The sequence below is a fragment of the Leuciscus leuciscus genome, assembly GCF_965113295.1.
Source record: "Leuciscus leuciscus genome assembly, chromosome: 11".
Lineage (NCBI taxonomy): Eukaryota > Metazoa > Chordata > Actinopteri > Cypriniformes > Leuciscidae > Leuciscus > Leuciscus leuciscus.
Window position 1 is genome coordinate 26039633 of NC_138735.1, and position 14885 is coordinate 26054517.

General features: G+C 37.6%; 1 protein-coding gene across 2 annotated transcripts; it reads right to left on the minus strand.

Annotated features, from left to right (window-relative positions):
• Window positions 1-328: 328 nt before the first annotated feature.
• cngb3.1 (cyclic nucleotide gated channel subunit beta 3, tandem duplicate 1) lies at window positions 329-14802 on the minus strand. 2 transcript variants are annotated; one of them, XM_082183660.1, is made up of 18 exons: window positions 14465-14802; window positions 13499-13568; window positions 12325-12460; window positions 10183-10346; window positions 9206-9505; window positions 8910-9118; window positions 8776-8826; window positions 8610-8696; window positions 7326-7390; window positions 6879-7001; window positions 6434-6575; window positions 5999-6158; window positions 5768-5865; window positions 5493-5576; window positions 3530-3648; window positions 3276-3428; window positions 3021-3174; window positions 329-2868 (listed from the first exon to the last, which is right to left on the minus strand). In XM_082183660.1, the coding sequence occupies exons 1-18, from the start codon at window positions 14603-14605 to the stop codon at window positions 2836-2838; spliced, it is 2289 nt and encodes a 762-aa protein (XP_082039786.1). In that variant the 5' UTR covers window positions 14606-14802; the 3' UTR covers window positions 329-2835. The 2 variants fall into 2 exon arrangements, with proteins under 2 accessions (XP_082039786.1, XP_082039787.1); XM_082183661.1 differs by having other exon boundaries at window positions 329-3174; window positions 12325-12448.
• Window positions 14803-14885: the final 83 nt, after the last annotated feature.

The following is a 14885-nucleotide window of genomic DNA, read 5'->3' on the forward strand; positions in this document are numbered from 1 at the left end:
GAAATATATGATGGGTAACAAAATGTTTACTGCAAGTCTCCTTCAGGATTCACATTACTCAATATGGCACAATTGTCAATACTAATACTTAAGTAGTAAACCTTGACAAAATGTGACTTGTAATGTTATTATAATGATTTAATGAAGTTTAAATATAATTTCAAATGAAAAAGCCCTTGAAATAAACTATTTTAGTGAGCAAAATGAGCCAATTGCCATCTGGTGGTTTAAAGGTCAATATGCCAAGAATATGCCAATATAATCATATAGGAACATTGTAATGTTCACGTTTTGAACTGTTATAGAGGCACATTTTGCCCGATCTACCTGAAATTTTGCATGCTTGTTTAGAGTCATATGTCACATGTACTTACTTAAGATCTGAGCATTCTCTGAAGATATATAGGTTTTCAGGGACATTTTGTCAAAGACACATTTTAAAATGACCCTGTTATAGCCATCCAAATGCAAAAGTTCAACATTATTTGATCATTATTGATCTAGAGTACTGCATTTGGTTTTATTCAGATTGAGCAAAAAAACCTAGGACTAGTTTGCAAAAATAGGTTTTTAACATAATCACGAATATTTAATGAACGATTTGATTGACAGCAGTGGTTCTTAAGGTTGTTCAGTATGAGGAGATCTATCAAATGATATGCATATTGTGTGGACGTGTGAAACACCACGTGATTACAGAAGTATAAAACTCTTTACCGCTAACTAGTGGCCGATTTCTTTCAAAATTCTTATAGACCTCTAGGACCATGAGACGAACATGTCCATCGAGTTTCATTCCGATTATGAATTATGCCTCCGTTAACCTTGTCTAATAGGTGCTCAAACTTCATTTTTCACGAGACCAAAGACCGAGCCTGACCATATATGTACTGAGTTTGGTGAAAATATCTAATTTCGTTCTTGAGTTATAGCCATTTTAGTAAAAGCGGCTCCACCATGACAAATATGTCTACGCCCCTTAGCGACCGTGAATCAAAATTTCGAGAATCTTTCTGCGTTGGTTTGATTCCAATCGGGCGAAAAACCTAGGACTAATTCGCAAAAGTAGGTTTTTGACAAAATTCTAAATGGCGGAAATAAAATCGGAGATGTACGTTTTGTTATATCCAATGATATAATACCCTTTGAGTCTACGACAAATGGTCTTGGAGTTATAAGCGATTTTAAACTTTTGATTGCTATAGTGCCCCCTATTGGCCAATCAGGGTCATATCTTGTCAGCCAAGTTTTAAGTCTCTTGGCCTCAGGTTTGGTCTGCACGATCAGTTTTACGGCCGAAGATTAATAATAAAAATCCTTACAATTACAATAGGGTTTCAGCACTACTTGCTTGAACCCCTAATAACAAAAACAATATGAAAATATAATCAGCTTTTCGGATCAGTATTAACTGTTTAAGATGCAAGTTCATTTTACATTTAATCACAATGTTTGTACCAGTCCATTGTGCGCAATTAGTGCTGAGAGGAATATATTAGATAATCTTAATTGTATTTTAATTAAAGCAATTGTTTCATCAGATATCTTTGTGTTGGCATTGTATAGGCCATCTTTATAGTGTACATGTAAAGTGTCATCTCAGCGCTGTAGAAGTGTCATGTGTTTTGCTGTTGTATGTGTCTTGCATCTGTGGGCCTGTAGCATGCCTTGTTCCTCATACAGTAAATAAAACTCTGAAAAGTACCATTGTTTTATTTTTCCCAATATTATTGAGATGAAAAGGATAAAGATAACAATAAAAGATAAGAATATTTATTAAAGAATATTTTAGGCAAAACATTGACCTATTTACAGTATATGAAGGCTCATCCACCATGACTCTGCTTAAAGTGTTGAACCGGTTGAGTAATATGTCTGTCACAAAACTTTAAACCGAAAACATAAAGTCAGTATTTACAGTATTTTTTTAATCATATTTATGTAGATCTGAATCCAATCACAACCAGCAGTAAAACAACAGAGGAGATGGATGGATGAGAGATGGATGGATGATCGATAAAGTTGATAAAGTAATGGATGGATGGATGATGAAATGGTCAGATGGACTGATAGATGTTACTGTATATGGATGAATGAATGGATAGATGAATACACTGATGAAATGAACAAATTAATTGATGGATGATGTAATTGACGAGTGGATGGATGGATGGATGAATGAATGAATGAATGATAAAATGGTGGATGGATGATGTGATGGATGGATGGATGATGTAATTGACGAATGGATAAATAAATGATGAAATGGTGGATGGATTGAATGAATGATGGATGAATGATGTAATTGACGAATGGATGAATTAATGATGAAATGGTGGATGGATTGATGGATGATGTATTTGATGGATGAATGATAAAATGGATGGATGGACAAATTATGAAATTAACGGAAGGATGGATGAATGATGAAATGGTGGATGGATTGATGGATGATGTATTTGATGGATGAATGATAAAATGGATGGATGGACAAATTATGAAATTAACGGAAGGATGGATGAATGATGAAATGGTGGATGGATTGATGGATGATGTATTTGATGGATGAATGATAAAATGGATGGATGGACAAATTATGAAATTAACGGAAGGATGGATGAATGATGAAATGGATGGATGGATGGATGGATGGATGGATGATGAAATGGTGTATGGATTGATAGATGTTATAGATTGATGATGTATTGGATGGGTAGATAGATACATGTATATGGACAAATGATGAACGGACAGATAGATAGATAGATAGATAGATAGATAGATAGATAGATAGATAGATAGATGCAATTCATGGATGGATGGATGGATGGATTCTTAATCCTTTTTTTCTGCTGCTGCTTGTGCTTGCTGTAAAGAGAAATGATTAATTATTCGTATTAATTCTAAGAATTTGTTGCTGTTTTAATCTTTCAAATGTCATGTGCTAAATCCAAACCTTTAGCAAATCCACAGTCAGATTACAACTGCACTATTATAACTCTGATCAGATCATCACACACCTTGAGTTTTTCCAGAAAACCTCCTTTCCCGAAGCCTCCAAAAGCACGTAACATTTTGGGAGTGGGAGGTTTTTGTCCGAACATAGCCAGTCCTTTCTTCTTTTCTCCTTCATCTTTGACAGGAGCAGTTTTACCTTTGGCCTTCATCAGTTTCCTGAACAGAGAATGAATCATCCCTTATTGTAGCCATTGCATTTAAAATCTGTTCTTGAAGAAAAGGTGCACATTGCATGACTGTGACCCGCTTGGGCTCACCGTCCCTTCTTGGCCAGCACTTTCTGAGACTCGGGATAGTGGACCAGGATGTCATTGAGATCTTTCTTATCCAATACGAAGAGGTTGGCGAATCCATGAGCCGCTACATTTGCTGTCCTTCTGTTGCCTCCATCTTTTGCTGACTGTAAGAGACTGAAAAAAAAAGATATTTTTCAGAGATTTGTTTTTAGACAGTCTTGCCTTTTCACTTAATGATTGTCCACTAGCGTATATAGATGTCGTCTGTCCAGTACCTGATCTCCCCGAACACACAGCCTGCTTTCAATGTCACGAACACAATCTTATTGTCCGGCCCACCGATGACCTGCACCTCTCCGGCCTTAATAACGTACATTTCTCTCCCAATGTCACCCTGCATGAAGCAATGGAGGACATTTGCCCATGAAGTAAGGAATAATTGATGACGGACCGTTGTGCGGTAATGCGGTCACGACGCATTATTTTTCCAATAATTTAACGGCCTGGAGTCAATTATTCCGCTTATACTACGGTTACCACACTTCGAAACATTGTTCAGATGATGTATTTCAAGACGTTTGTCAAGTTTTTGTCATTAAAACGCTCTTGTGTGTAGGACTAATTTCTTACGCATTGAATCCCAAGCCTCCATTGCTAATTCCAAAACGTAATTTTAGAGCTAGTAACGGAGGATTGAGCCGCTGATAGCAGACTAATGCAGTTATTAAAGAGAGAGAGAGAGATTGCAATAATGAGACACAAAAGCATGCGTAATGCACAATGTTATTTGATTTATTTATTTATTAAAGAGATGGTATAATGCCCTTTTCACAAGATGTAAAATAAGTCTTTGATGTCCCCAGAGTGTGTATGTGAAGTTTTAGCTCAAAATACCACACAGATATTTTTATATAGCATGTTAAAATTGTCACTTTTTGAGGGTTAGCAAAAACGCACCGTTTTGTGTCTGTTCCTTTAAATGCAAATGAGCTGCTGCTCCCGGCACAGAGGGCGGAGCTTCAACAGCTGCAGTCACACAGACATGCACTGAAAATGTCAAAAACCTTTAGCCTTTTATGTTCAAACCGGAGTCAGACAATGATGGAGAGACTCAAGAAGAAGTGACAACATGTAGAAGCAACAGTACACATTTCTGAATGGTTAATTGATTAATTTATGTAGCTTATGTGTAGTTATCTTCTAGTCATTGATTAGCATATTCTGTCTTGATAATCTATAAATCGTGTTCCGGGGGTGGGGTTTATGTAAATTTTAGGGTTGGTGATGTCACTAACCCGTGAGGAATGTCGTTTAGTCCTTACCAGCCGTTTGTTGTAGTCCTTAAAAAGTGATTTCTTTAAAAGCAAATATCTCCCTTTGCTTTGAACTTTGAACATTGTAACTTTGCAGATGTTGTTTATGCTCAAACAGCAACATTACACACTAACTAAAGTTAGAAAAGTGAAATCATAATCAACCACCCCTTTAATTCATTGTTTGAATTAATTAGTTAAAAAAAAATCTATTATTGACAGTAGGCTAGCCTAATAAATGAAACACAAAGCCGTTTTAATAAGTAGGCCTTTCAATATTTATTTATTTGTTATATTATCTGCAATAATAACGAAAACCGGTGAAAACTTGACACTGAATACTCCGCACCGGATGTGTTTGGGACAGTGGCGTAGAAAGCCCATAGCCGGGTATTTAAAGCGTCTGCCCCCCCTCTCTCTACTTTGTCCACAGACATATTGTTGGCCTTAAGCCAGTCATTAAACACATTGACAGCCCAAGCTGTTGTTTTTTGTGGTGTTTTCTTCATGTTTTTCGCCCTCGAGTCTGTCTAGCTGTTCTTCGCTGATTGTTTTATGTCTTTTGTTGTTGCCGGCTGCCTTTGATGTCCGCTTCCGTTTATTTGTTTTTTTATTTTTTTATCTGGGCTATCCAATACTGCTGTCGCCCAGTTGTTAAAATGTTCATGTTCACCATAAATATAAAAAATTTCCTTTCGGAAAATCTAAATTGTCGTCCTATTTTCTGTTATTACAGTTGACTACGCGAAGTGATATGGAACTGTAATGCAGTCAAACCTGCCTGGAACTACTTTAGCCGTGCGTTTCCCTGAAAATAATTGCACACCTTAGAACGTTTGTCAACCAATCAGATTCAAGCATTCAACAGCCCCATAGTATAAAACATAATATCAGATACAAAAACGATTATATCTGATGTTCTCACCTTCTTGCACACAAAGTCTCCTGGCAAGTACACAATGGATTTCAGACGTAATAACATGTCCACCAGCATCTGGTTGTCACAGCCCTTGAAAGAAAATGTTAAAAACAGCAAAAACTAATATGGATTCTTCTAATATGGATTTACTTCACCAGAATAGATGACTGTTCCTCAACTGTTGGCAGCAGTAGGAAGCAATAGTTTTTTTCCTTCCACAAATCTTCAGTATAGAACCTCAACAGATGAATGCAGTCATTACTGACGATAACCAGTCTTACCTTGAAGAGGTCGATCTTCTGGAAAGTGGCGAGGTTGATATCCACAGCGATGGCTATTCTCATCACCAGAGGCATCTGTTCCAGTAGCTCAGACTCATCTGAGGAAACATTCGAGATTTTGATCCAGAAAAATTTGCATCTATTTAGATTAATGGTAATTCTATGAACTATCAGTCCAAAACTACCTCTATTAATTGAGCTCTTCTATTAAGATGTAGACTAAGGACTTACCCAGCATGCCCTGGGAATCCCAGGTGTAGTTGTACCAGGTGCGCACTCTGTTCTGCACCAGCTTTGGAATGGTGTAGGTGTTCATATACGCCACACAGCAGTCCATGGAAGCGCGGAAGTAGGTCTGACCCGCTGTAGCTGCTCCAATGACATCTCTCATCTGAGTTTAAACAGATTTAGATCAATGTAAACAACTTCCTTGTATTGTGAAGTTATTCATCTGGGTCATCCCTGCTGATAAAAGTTAGACAACCATCTAACTAAACCGTTCCAAAAAAAAAAAAAAAAAAAAGGTCCATGAATGTCAATGTTTTGAGAACATTATTAAAGACCAGATAACTTTGAATGAACGTTCTATTAACATTACTGGAAGAACATTTGTTCGTAATTTTGAGAGAACCGTGCCAAAACATTAGGAAAGTTCTAAGTTCTCACCTGTCCAATCAAGCTAGAGAAGACAAAGACTCCTGTGAAGAAGTTCACCAGCTGGAAGACGATCTCGAAGAGTGTATGGGGCTCAGGAAGACCTCCGATAGTGATCAGCGTACGGGTAGCGAAATAATAACAGCGGAGATACCTTGGCATAGAAAAATGACAAAATGATCAGTACAATGTTTTTTTTAAATATATTTATTAATATTCATTTTGAATTTATTTAATTGTATTTAATTAAGTGTAATTGTAAATAATTATATATTGTAATAATATTATATAATAATTAATATATTATTATTAAATAATATATATTTAATCTATTTTAATTGTAAATTATATATATATAAAACAATTTAACTGAATATGTAATTTTATTTATTTTAATTTATAAAAACTTATTTAGAAATAATGACAAAGGTAAAAAAAAAAAAAAAAGAAGTCATACGCATTTCCTTTTCCATCATATGTCCATTTAGTGCTGCCCAGCCCCTCGTATTCTGAGGCTACATAGTAAAGGCAGGAGTTGATATGGAGACAGAAGAGCAGATATCCAGTAGTGCGTCCAACTCTGAAAAAAAGCCAGCGTCACTATTATTATTGTTGTTCATACATACAGATATGGGTTTGAACACATTAACCCATGCCATTTGTTCAATACTGTTTTGGACACTAATGATACTGCTTGTTGAGAGGTAACTTATCATTTTCACCTGGTGGGTGATAAAATGGGGGGGATTTGTCCTTACACATATTGGAGGAGGGATCTGACCTGACCCATATCTAGATACCCGAATATCATGGAGACTTGGGACAGGATAGTAAGCAACAACATCACAACACCCTAAAAAAACATTCAGTATAGCATACAGAAATCATATATTTTCAGACATACCTCCAGATATACGCCTTAGTCATGATGCTTTCCAGGCGATCGCTGAACTCAAAAAAGGATTGATACTGAAAAGAGGGAACATGCACATTACACAGAGCTCATTACACACCACCCAGGGAGCCAGTTTCCCCGAAGAGATTCTTACTAATGGGAAATCTCTGTCATCATTAAGTCGTTTGGCAACATTAGCTTCAGAATTTGATATGGTAATGCAAATAATCTGAGGGGGAGGTTGATTACGCAATTGCAATCAGTTGGAATCAGAAACAGTTCATCCCATAGTTTTGGATTCAAAACATCCAGTTACCAAGCTGCTTATTCGACAATAGGACAGTAACTTAAAACAAATCCTGGTGCAGAATGTTTATTTGCTGAGTTGTGGAGGAACTGGATTCTCAGAGCTGTGAGAAAGGAACGATGTATCTGTGCAGTGTCAGAAACGGACAGCTCAACCAATATCTCCACAAATGGCAGATTTACCTCCAGCACGTTTATATCAGCCACCCTTCTTCTCTACGGGGATGGATTAGTTCGGGCCACTTATTAATTGGGTTGAAGAAATGAGAAAAGATTGGGAATACTATTCAAGTTTCTAAACACAAGAGCTGCACATATTGAAGTTCAAACCAGCCTTGATATTGATTCTTTATTGATGTCTTTAAGACATTTTATCTCTCAAAGGGGAAAGTCTGCAATGTTATCTGATCAAATAACGAAGTTTAAAGGTTGACATTGAGAACTTACAGATGCATTCAATGTCCTTCACCCAGACATGAAAGCCCAATTAGCTGAGTATCAGATCAAATTTTCCTTTAATCCACCTCATGCACCACACTTTGGAGGCTCTTGAGAGAGGGAGATTCGGTCCATTAAAACTGCCCTAAATGGTAACCTTAATTCAAACTGTAACAGTCTTGACCACAGAGGACATGCCAAATACTTGCTAATAGGTTTTGGTCACAATTCCTGAGAAATTACCTATCGACTCCTGTGAGATGCCGTGGTTTTAGTGGTGGACTGGACGCCCAGCTACCAAGAGCAGGTCATAGGTCATATCATTAAGAGCAGTGCTGGCCTTGACTAATGTATTTTGATATGTGAAATGTGTGCATGCATCAAGTTAACCACACCGTGGCTTGATCCACATGTTGAGCCATCTCAAATAAAGGCAACTAATAGAACTTAGTGCATTATATAGACATTATATACACGCATATATACACACACACACACACACACACACACACAAACATAGACATATATAAATGAAGTTGAGTAACTGACCCGAACAAACCGGTTCATCCTAAAGACTGATGTAAACCCAAAGTGGAAACACAGCAAGTCAAATGGTATGATGCTCATCAGGTCTGTCTGTTGAAAGAAAATAAAATCATTTTATATAATTATAAATATATAATGATTATTTTTATAGATATTATTTTTTACACACCTGAAATCTGGCAGATTCTCTGTAGTTCTGTTTTGTCATTATTCTGTCTTTCTGAGGAAATAAATGTGTAGGTTTTTGAGTTGAAATCCTAATGTCACAATTTGAAAGGTGTAAGCATCGTTAAAAAGACTTACTATGATGTCTCCTGCTTTCACAAACTGTAAGCGTGTCTGAAACATGGTGATGTCTATGATGTTCACCAGGTCTGCCAGGACATCGAAAAAGATCCAGAAGGGGATTGACGCGGGCGTGTGGTACGGGAAACACAGACGTGCCGTGGCGAGCCAAACATTATAGTTAAAAGCGATTGTGACGACACTTAGCCATTTAATATACCGCCGATCTGATGAGATAAAATGAGGCAGAACAAACATGTTTAGGCCAATGTTTTATCCTTTAAAAGCCATCTTCAGTTCTTATAGTGTCCTACCTGTGAAAGGGTCGATGGTTGTCCCCAAATAGGAGTCCATCTTGTCTTCTAAAGGTTTGAGAAGTGTGTCTATGCATGTGCATTTGATTTTAGGGCAGATAGCTTCGGCCTCCTCCTTATCAGCCTTCTCCTTCTCGGCTTTCAGCTTTTCCTCTTTCTCAATCTTTTCTTTCTCCTCTTTTTCTTTCTTTGCAGCTGCTCTCTTAGCATCATCCTCTTTTTTCTTCTGCTCAGCCTCTTCTCGTTTAATTCTCTCCGCTTCCTGCTTTCTGTTCCAGTCTTCCTTTCGATAAACCGGTGCTGGAAATCAACAGCAAAAAAGAGTTAGGAAACAGATGGATTCCCTGCTGGGAAATTCATCTAAAACCAGATAGGAGCTAGTTTTTCATGTTTTTTGCTGGACAAAACTGGTAATTTATGGGCATTAGATCTAGATGGTTGATCAGAAGGACTAGCAGCTGGTTTTGACTTGGTAGACAATTTTGTTTGTCCACTTTAAGCTGGAATGACCAGGTTTTTCCAGCAGGCTGAATGAATCAAACTGTTTAAAGTCACCGTGAAATCAAAATCATTCAAAATCATCAAAATATTTTTTTTTATTCATCTGCCTCATAATCTTTAATCAAAATAACTTCCCTTCCCTCTTGCAGCGACATCACTTCTCCGATGACATGTTTACTGGCCCGAGGGTGGGGCAACCTGTCACTCACATGAGATCGACCAATAGCAAACCACAGCCATCCAACAATCCAATCAATTCCAAATGGACAAAATCAAGTCCCGCCTTCTCATTCGAGAAGCCATTTTACTTGGATATAAGACTATAAGACTTGGAAAGACTATTCCAACGTCACGCTGACTTTAAGAATACAAGCCCTTGAGAAACAGATCAATGAGAAACCCCTGCTAGATCATTTATTTATCTTGCATTATTAACTTGTCTGTCAAACAGCAGGATTCAGAGAGACTCTACTCACTGACGGGTGGGCTGCGCTCTGGGGACGAGGCATAGGGATCAACAACTTTCTCCTTATAAAGCTCTGTTCTCTCCCGAAGTTTCTTCACAATTTCTCGCAGATGGTCGTCAGAGTATCTGTTGATGACGATGGGTGGAGAAGGTGGTGGTGGTGCTCCTTCCTCACTACATGCAAAAAGAGACAGGAATTTAGGCTTAAATAAAATTAAAAAATCCCTAGTTGTGGTAATGGTGGTGGTAGTTTTAGTAGTAGTAGACTACACAAAGTCCTGAGGATATAGGTTTCCTGTTCTAAACCTGAAGAGGAAATTAAAGTTTGATTAGTCAAGAATATTCTAGTCAAGTCAAATGTATTTGTATGGGGCAATACACAGTTTCAAAGCAGCTTTACAGAAAATTACGATGTTAATGTTTATTTTAATGTTATTATTTCAAAAGAGGGAAACTCTTTTTCACACAGTCACAGCCAACAACAAATCTATTTTGAGCAGTTCCTCTACTCACAGCCTCAGTCCTCAGACAAACTTTAGCAGCTGAACTTAGACGACACCTCATGCATTCATTATATACTCAGGAATAGACAGTGTATGCCTGTACGTTGTCTATGTACTTTCATTTTAATCAGTGCAACTCTTCTGCATTTGTATCAAATCATGGGCTTAAACGGCTTCACGACTATTGAGTTAGGATGAGGACTGTCCTGAAACACTCACAATTGCACATCTTTAATTCTGAAGACATGCCAGTTCTGGGTGTTCTTGATGAGCTGATGCTGTCCTGTTTATTAAAGTCAACTAAAATGGGCCCACGTGGTAAATTTAGCACTAAATTTAGTCTCACTCCAGACATAAGTATCATCACATATAGCACTGTGACTGGAAAATGGTGACATCTTAGTATTGTTTGCTGAAATCAATACACTGTCAGTACACTATGTACTGACACAAAGAACAATAAACAGTATAAAACAGAGACTCCTGTTTGCACGTGAGGCCGTTCCCATGATCTTCTTAAGTCACAAATACAGCAGATCCCCTAATCTTCTTTCAGCTACTTTTGGAGTCACACTGCACATCAATTGAGATCCCACACATCCATACAAGCCAACGATGACATGATAAAGGGGAAAAAGTCACATATTTTAATCGACCCATTCAAACACTTTCCTAAAATATAAAACAAAGCTATATTTATACATTGCCTGGCCAAAAAGAAAAGCTTCTGTATGGATTTAAAGGAATAATTCAATAAAAAATGAAAATTCTGTTATCTTTTATGCATCGTTACTAGTTGTTTCAAACCTGTATGAATTTCTTTCTTCTGCTGAACACAAAAGAAGATATTTTGAAGAATGTCGGTAACCAGACAGTTGATGGACCCCATTGACTTCCATAGTAGGAAAGAAAATACTATGGAAGTCAATGGGGTCCATCAACTGTTTGGTTACTGACATCGTCTTTTCATTATTGCAGTTATTCTTATGTTTCTGCATGTTATCTGTTTGGCAACTGCTTTTATAGTCCTAATTGATGGAGTGTGTAGCTTTTCATTTCTTAAACAACCATGTAGGAAGACGCATCATGGCCATATTCCAGGATGACAATGTCAAGATTCATCAGGCTCAAATTGTGAAAGAATGGTTAGGAGGGAGCATGAAGAATTATTTTCACACATGAAGTGAACCTCTGAGTCCAGACCTTAAATTCATTGAAAGTTTTTGGGATGTGCTGGAGGAGACTTTACAGAGTGCTGGACTCTTGCAATAACATCACAACATTTATTTCCATCAAGAGGTGCATCAATTTTTGGTCAAGATCTTGCACGAGTCTCTGCCCAACAATTCTTTCACAATTTGAGCCTGATGAATCTTGACATTGTCATCCTGCAATATGGCCATGATGTGTCTCATACATGGCTGTTTAAGAAATTAAAAGCTACACACCATCAATTAGAGTTAGAAGAACTGTTGCCAAACATATAACATGCTAGAAGCATATTAATCACTGGAATAATGATCCAATCATAGACTCTTAAGCATTTGCCTATTTAAATAAACAGTGACTTTTTTTTAGTGTTGCTCTACAAGTCTCACAGTAATACACTACATATAATGAGATCATTTACAGGTTATCTAAACTCTTACCCCTCTGCAGCTTCTGCTCCAGGATTGGCTGGATCTGCTGATTTGGCCTCTGGTTTAGGGGGCTCTGTAGCAGGAGCCGGAGCCGGAGCGGGAGTGGGAGCAGAAGCCGGAGCCGGAGCCGGAGCTGGAGCCGGTTCTTAAAAAGTACAGAGCTGAATTAGATGTTTTGAGATACTGTTTATTTGATATTCCTGATGTTGAATTTCTGCTAATTTCTGGATTTGCACATAAAGATAACAAATCTGTGATTATTAACAGTATATGTGCATGTGTTTGCTCATTCATTGCCACTGAACATGTTAAGACTCATTAATAGTTGTTTTCAGGGGTTAAGCCTTAGCTTTTCCTGACATGATAGTTAATTAATTAAAGGACAAGTTCGGTATTTTACACTTAAAGCCCTGTTTACAGATCGTATCTGATGAAATAGAACGGTTAAGATTAAAATTTGGACACATGCTCCTGTCCCGAGAATTTTAGGTTTATTTCGCTTTTGTGGACCTATTTTGCCAAACGCGTCACACCCGTGATTCTTCCGTTGAGAGCTTGAATAATAGACACTCCAGCCCAGTTGGTGGCGATAATGCACCTTTGCCAATTGCAAGCAAACCACGGGCATTTCATTGAATACACAGAAGAAGCAGAAGAAGAAGCGGCGGAGTAATACCGTAAAGGTGCTGCGGTCTCACAGCACGTCCCATTAAGTCAATGGAGTTGGACAAAAACTACGATAAAACCTGTTGGAATGCATCTTTTTCAGCGATTTTTGAGTGAACATATCAGTGAACACCCCCTGACCACTCGGTGAGTTTCACGTCTTTGTAAACGAAAGTTTAATGTGTTTTTAGGACGGAATCTTCCAGTGCATATAGACAACCATTGTGGGGGTGGGGGGGGGGGGAAGCGAAATAAACCTAAAATTCTCGGGACAGCAGAATGTGTCCAAATGTTAATCTTAACCGTTCTATTTCATCAGATACGATCTGTAAACAGGGCTTTAAGTGTAAAATACCGAACTTGTCCTTTAAGTATTCTAATACTATTTTTTATGATGATACATTTTCATTTTAACCTCGGCGGTTCAAGATGATCATACCTATAAAACAGTCACTCTTAAACAAAAATGTACACAGTGAATTGTAGTTTCCCGTAATGGAACATTATGAAGACTCACCAGCAGGCTTTTCCTCCTCCTTTTTCTCATCTTTTTTTTCTTCATCTTTCTTTGTATCTGACTTTTCCTCCTGTGAACACCAGAGAAAGATTTCTTTATTTTTTCCCCCTTACAACACATTTTACAGTTTATAGCAATGACATTTGAACTAACGGCATCAGAGGTACGAACCTTTAGTAGCCTGATGTTGACATACGGTAGCAGTTTTATTTATTAATATATGACAATAGCTGACAAATAATAAATATAAGTAAATATCCATTGGTTTTTCCCCACAAGATTTTAGATTTAAAAAAATTCCACCATTTTTTTATTATATTTTAGCTTTTCTGTCTTAGTCTTAGTATGGCAAATAATTAATAAATGTTTACAAATATTCTACAAATTAATGTGAGGTCACAAACACTAGATGCATAATAATTAGAGAAAGAAAATAGAAAAGAATGAAAGTATATCTGAGTCCACTATATAATTTACCTCGTAATCTCCATCAACCGACATCCTAAATAAATATATTTTAAGTATATGGCATTCAAATAATGAACCCGAGACTTGTCTTATACATGCATTTATGCTCTAAATATTTTTGATTTGTCTTTCAGACAAACAATTAGTTATCAATTTGATCCCTACAAAGTTTCCCCTGGTTGTGCAAAAATTAAACACAGAACTGTCCAGACAACATCACTAATTCACAAGAAGCACCAGCTACGATTCCCTTTTTAAAGTGTAATTATGTCACAATCTCCACAAGATGACTTGCTCTTTTACATACAATAGATAAATGGCTTGGGATCCCATAAAAGTAAAACATTATTAATAAGTAAATAATAGCTATTTAAATACACATACATAGCTTATTCAAATCACATATCCAGAAAACCAAGCTATTTAAAGAAATGAGAATTGAGTTTAGTTGTGCGTGAAGGATGATGTTGGTGTTGTGCTAAAGCCAGCTGGTCATACCTTTGTCGGAGCGGCAGATGCTGGGGTCGAAGCCGGAGCCGGCGCCGGCGCAGGTGCAGGTGCAGGTGTCGGTGGTCCTGGGATCTGAGCTACTGTGGCCACAGTACTGGGCCAAAAAATCTTTTTCAACGTGCTAAACATGGCTGCACTGCACGCAATCCCATTCAGATTGATCCCTCGACTCCTTATCCAACTGTCGCTGATATGTGAACTCCGACCTGCTTCGATTAATTCTTAGAGCTCTATTAATTCCTTCTTAGGAACAGCCCATTTCCCATGGTTCACCACAGTTTGACTGACCTATCACAGGCCTTCTCACTTGCAGTCAACCAGTCACAATCCTTCTCTTAAACCTACACCGTGGAGGGTGTTGCAAAGGGCCTCCTCTTTTTGTAAAGCCAAGAAAATATGCAATGATTTT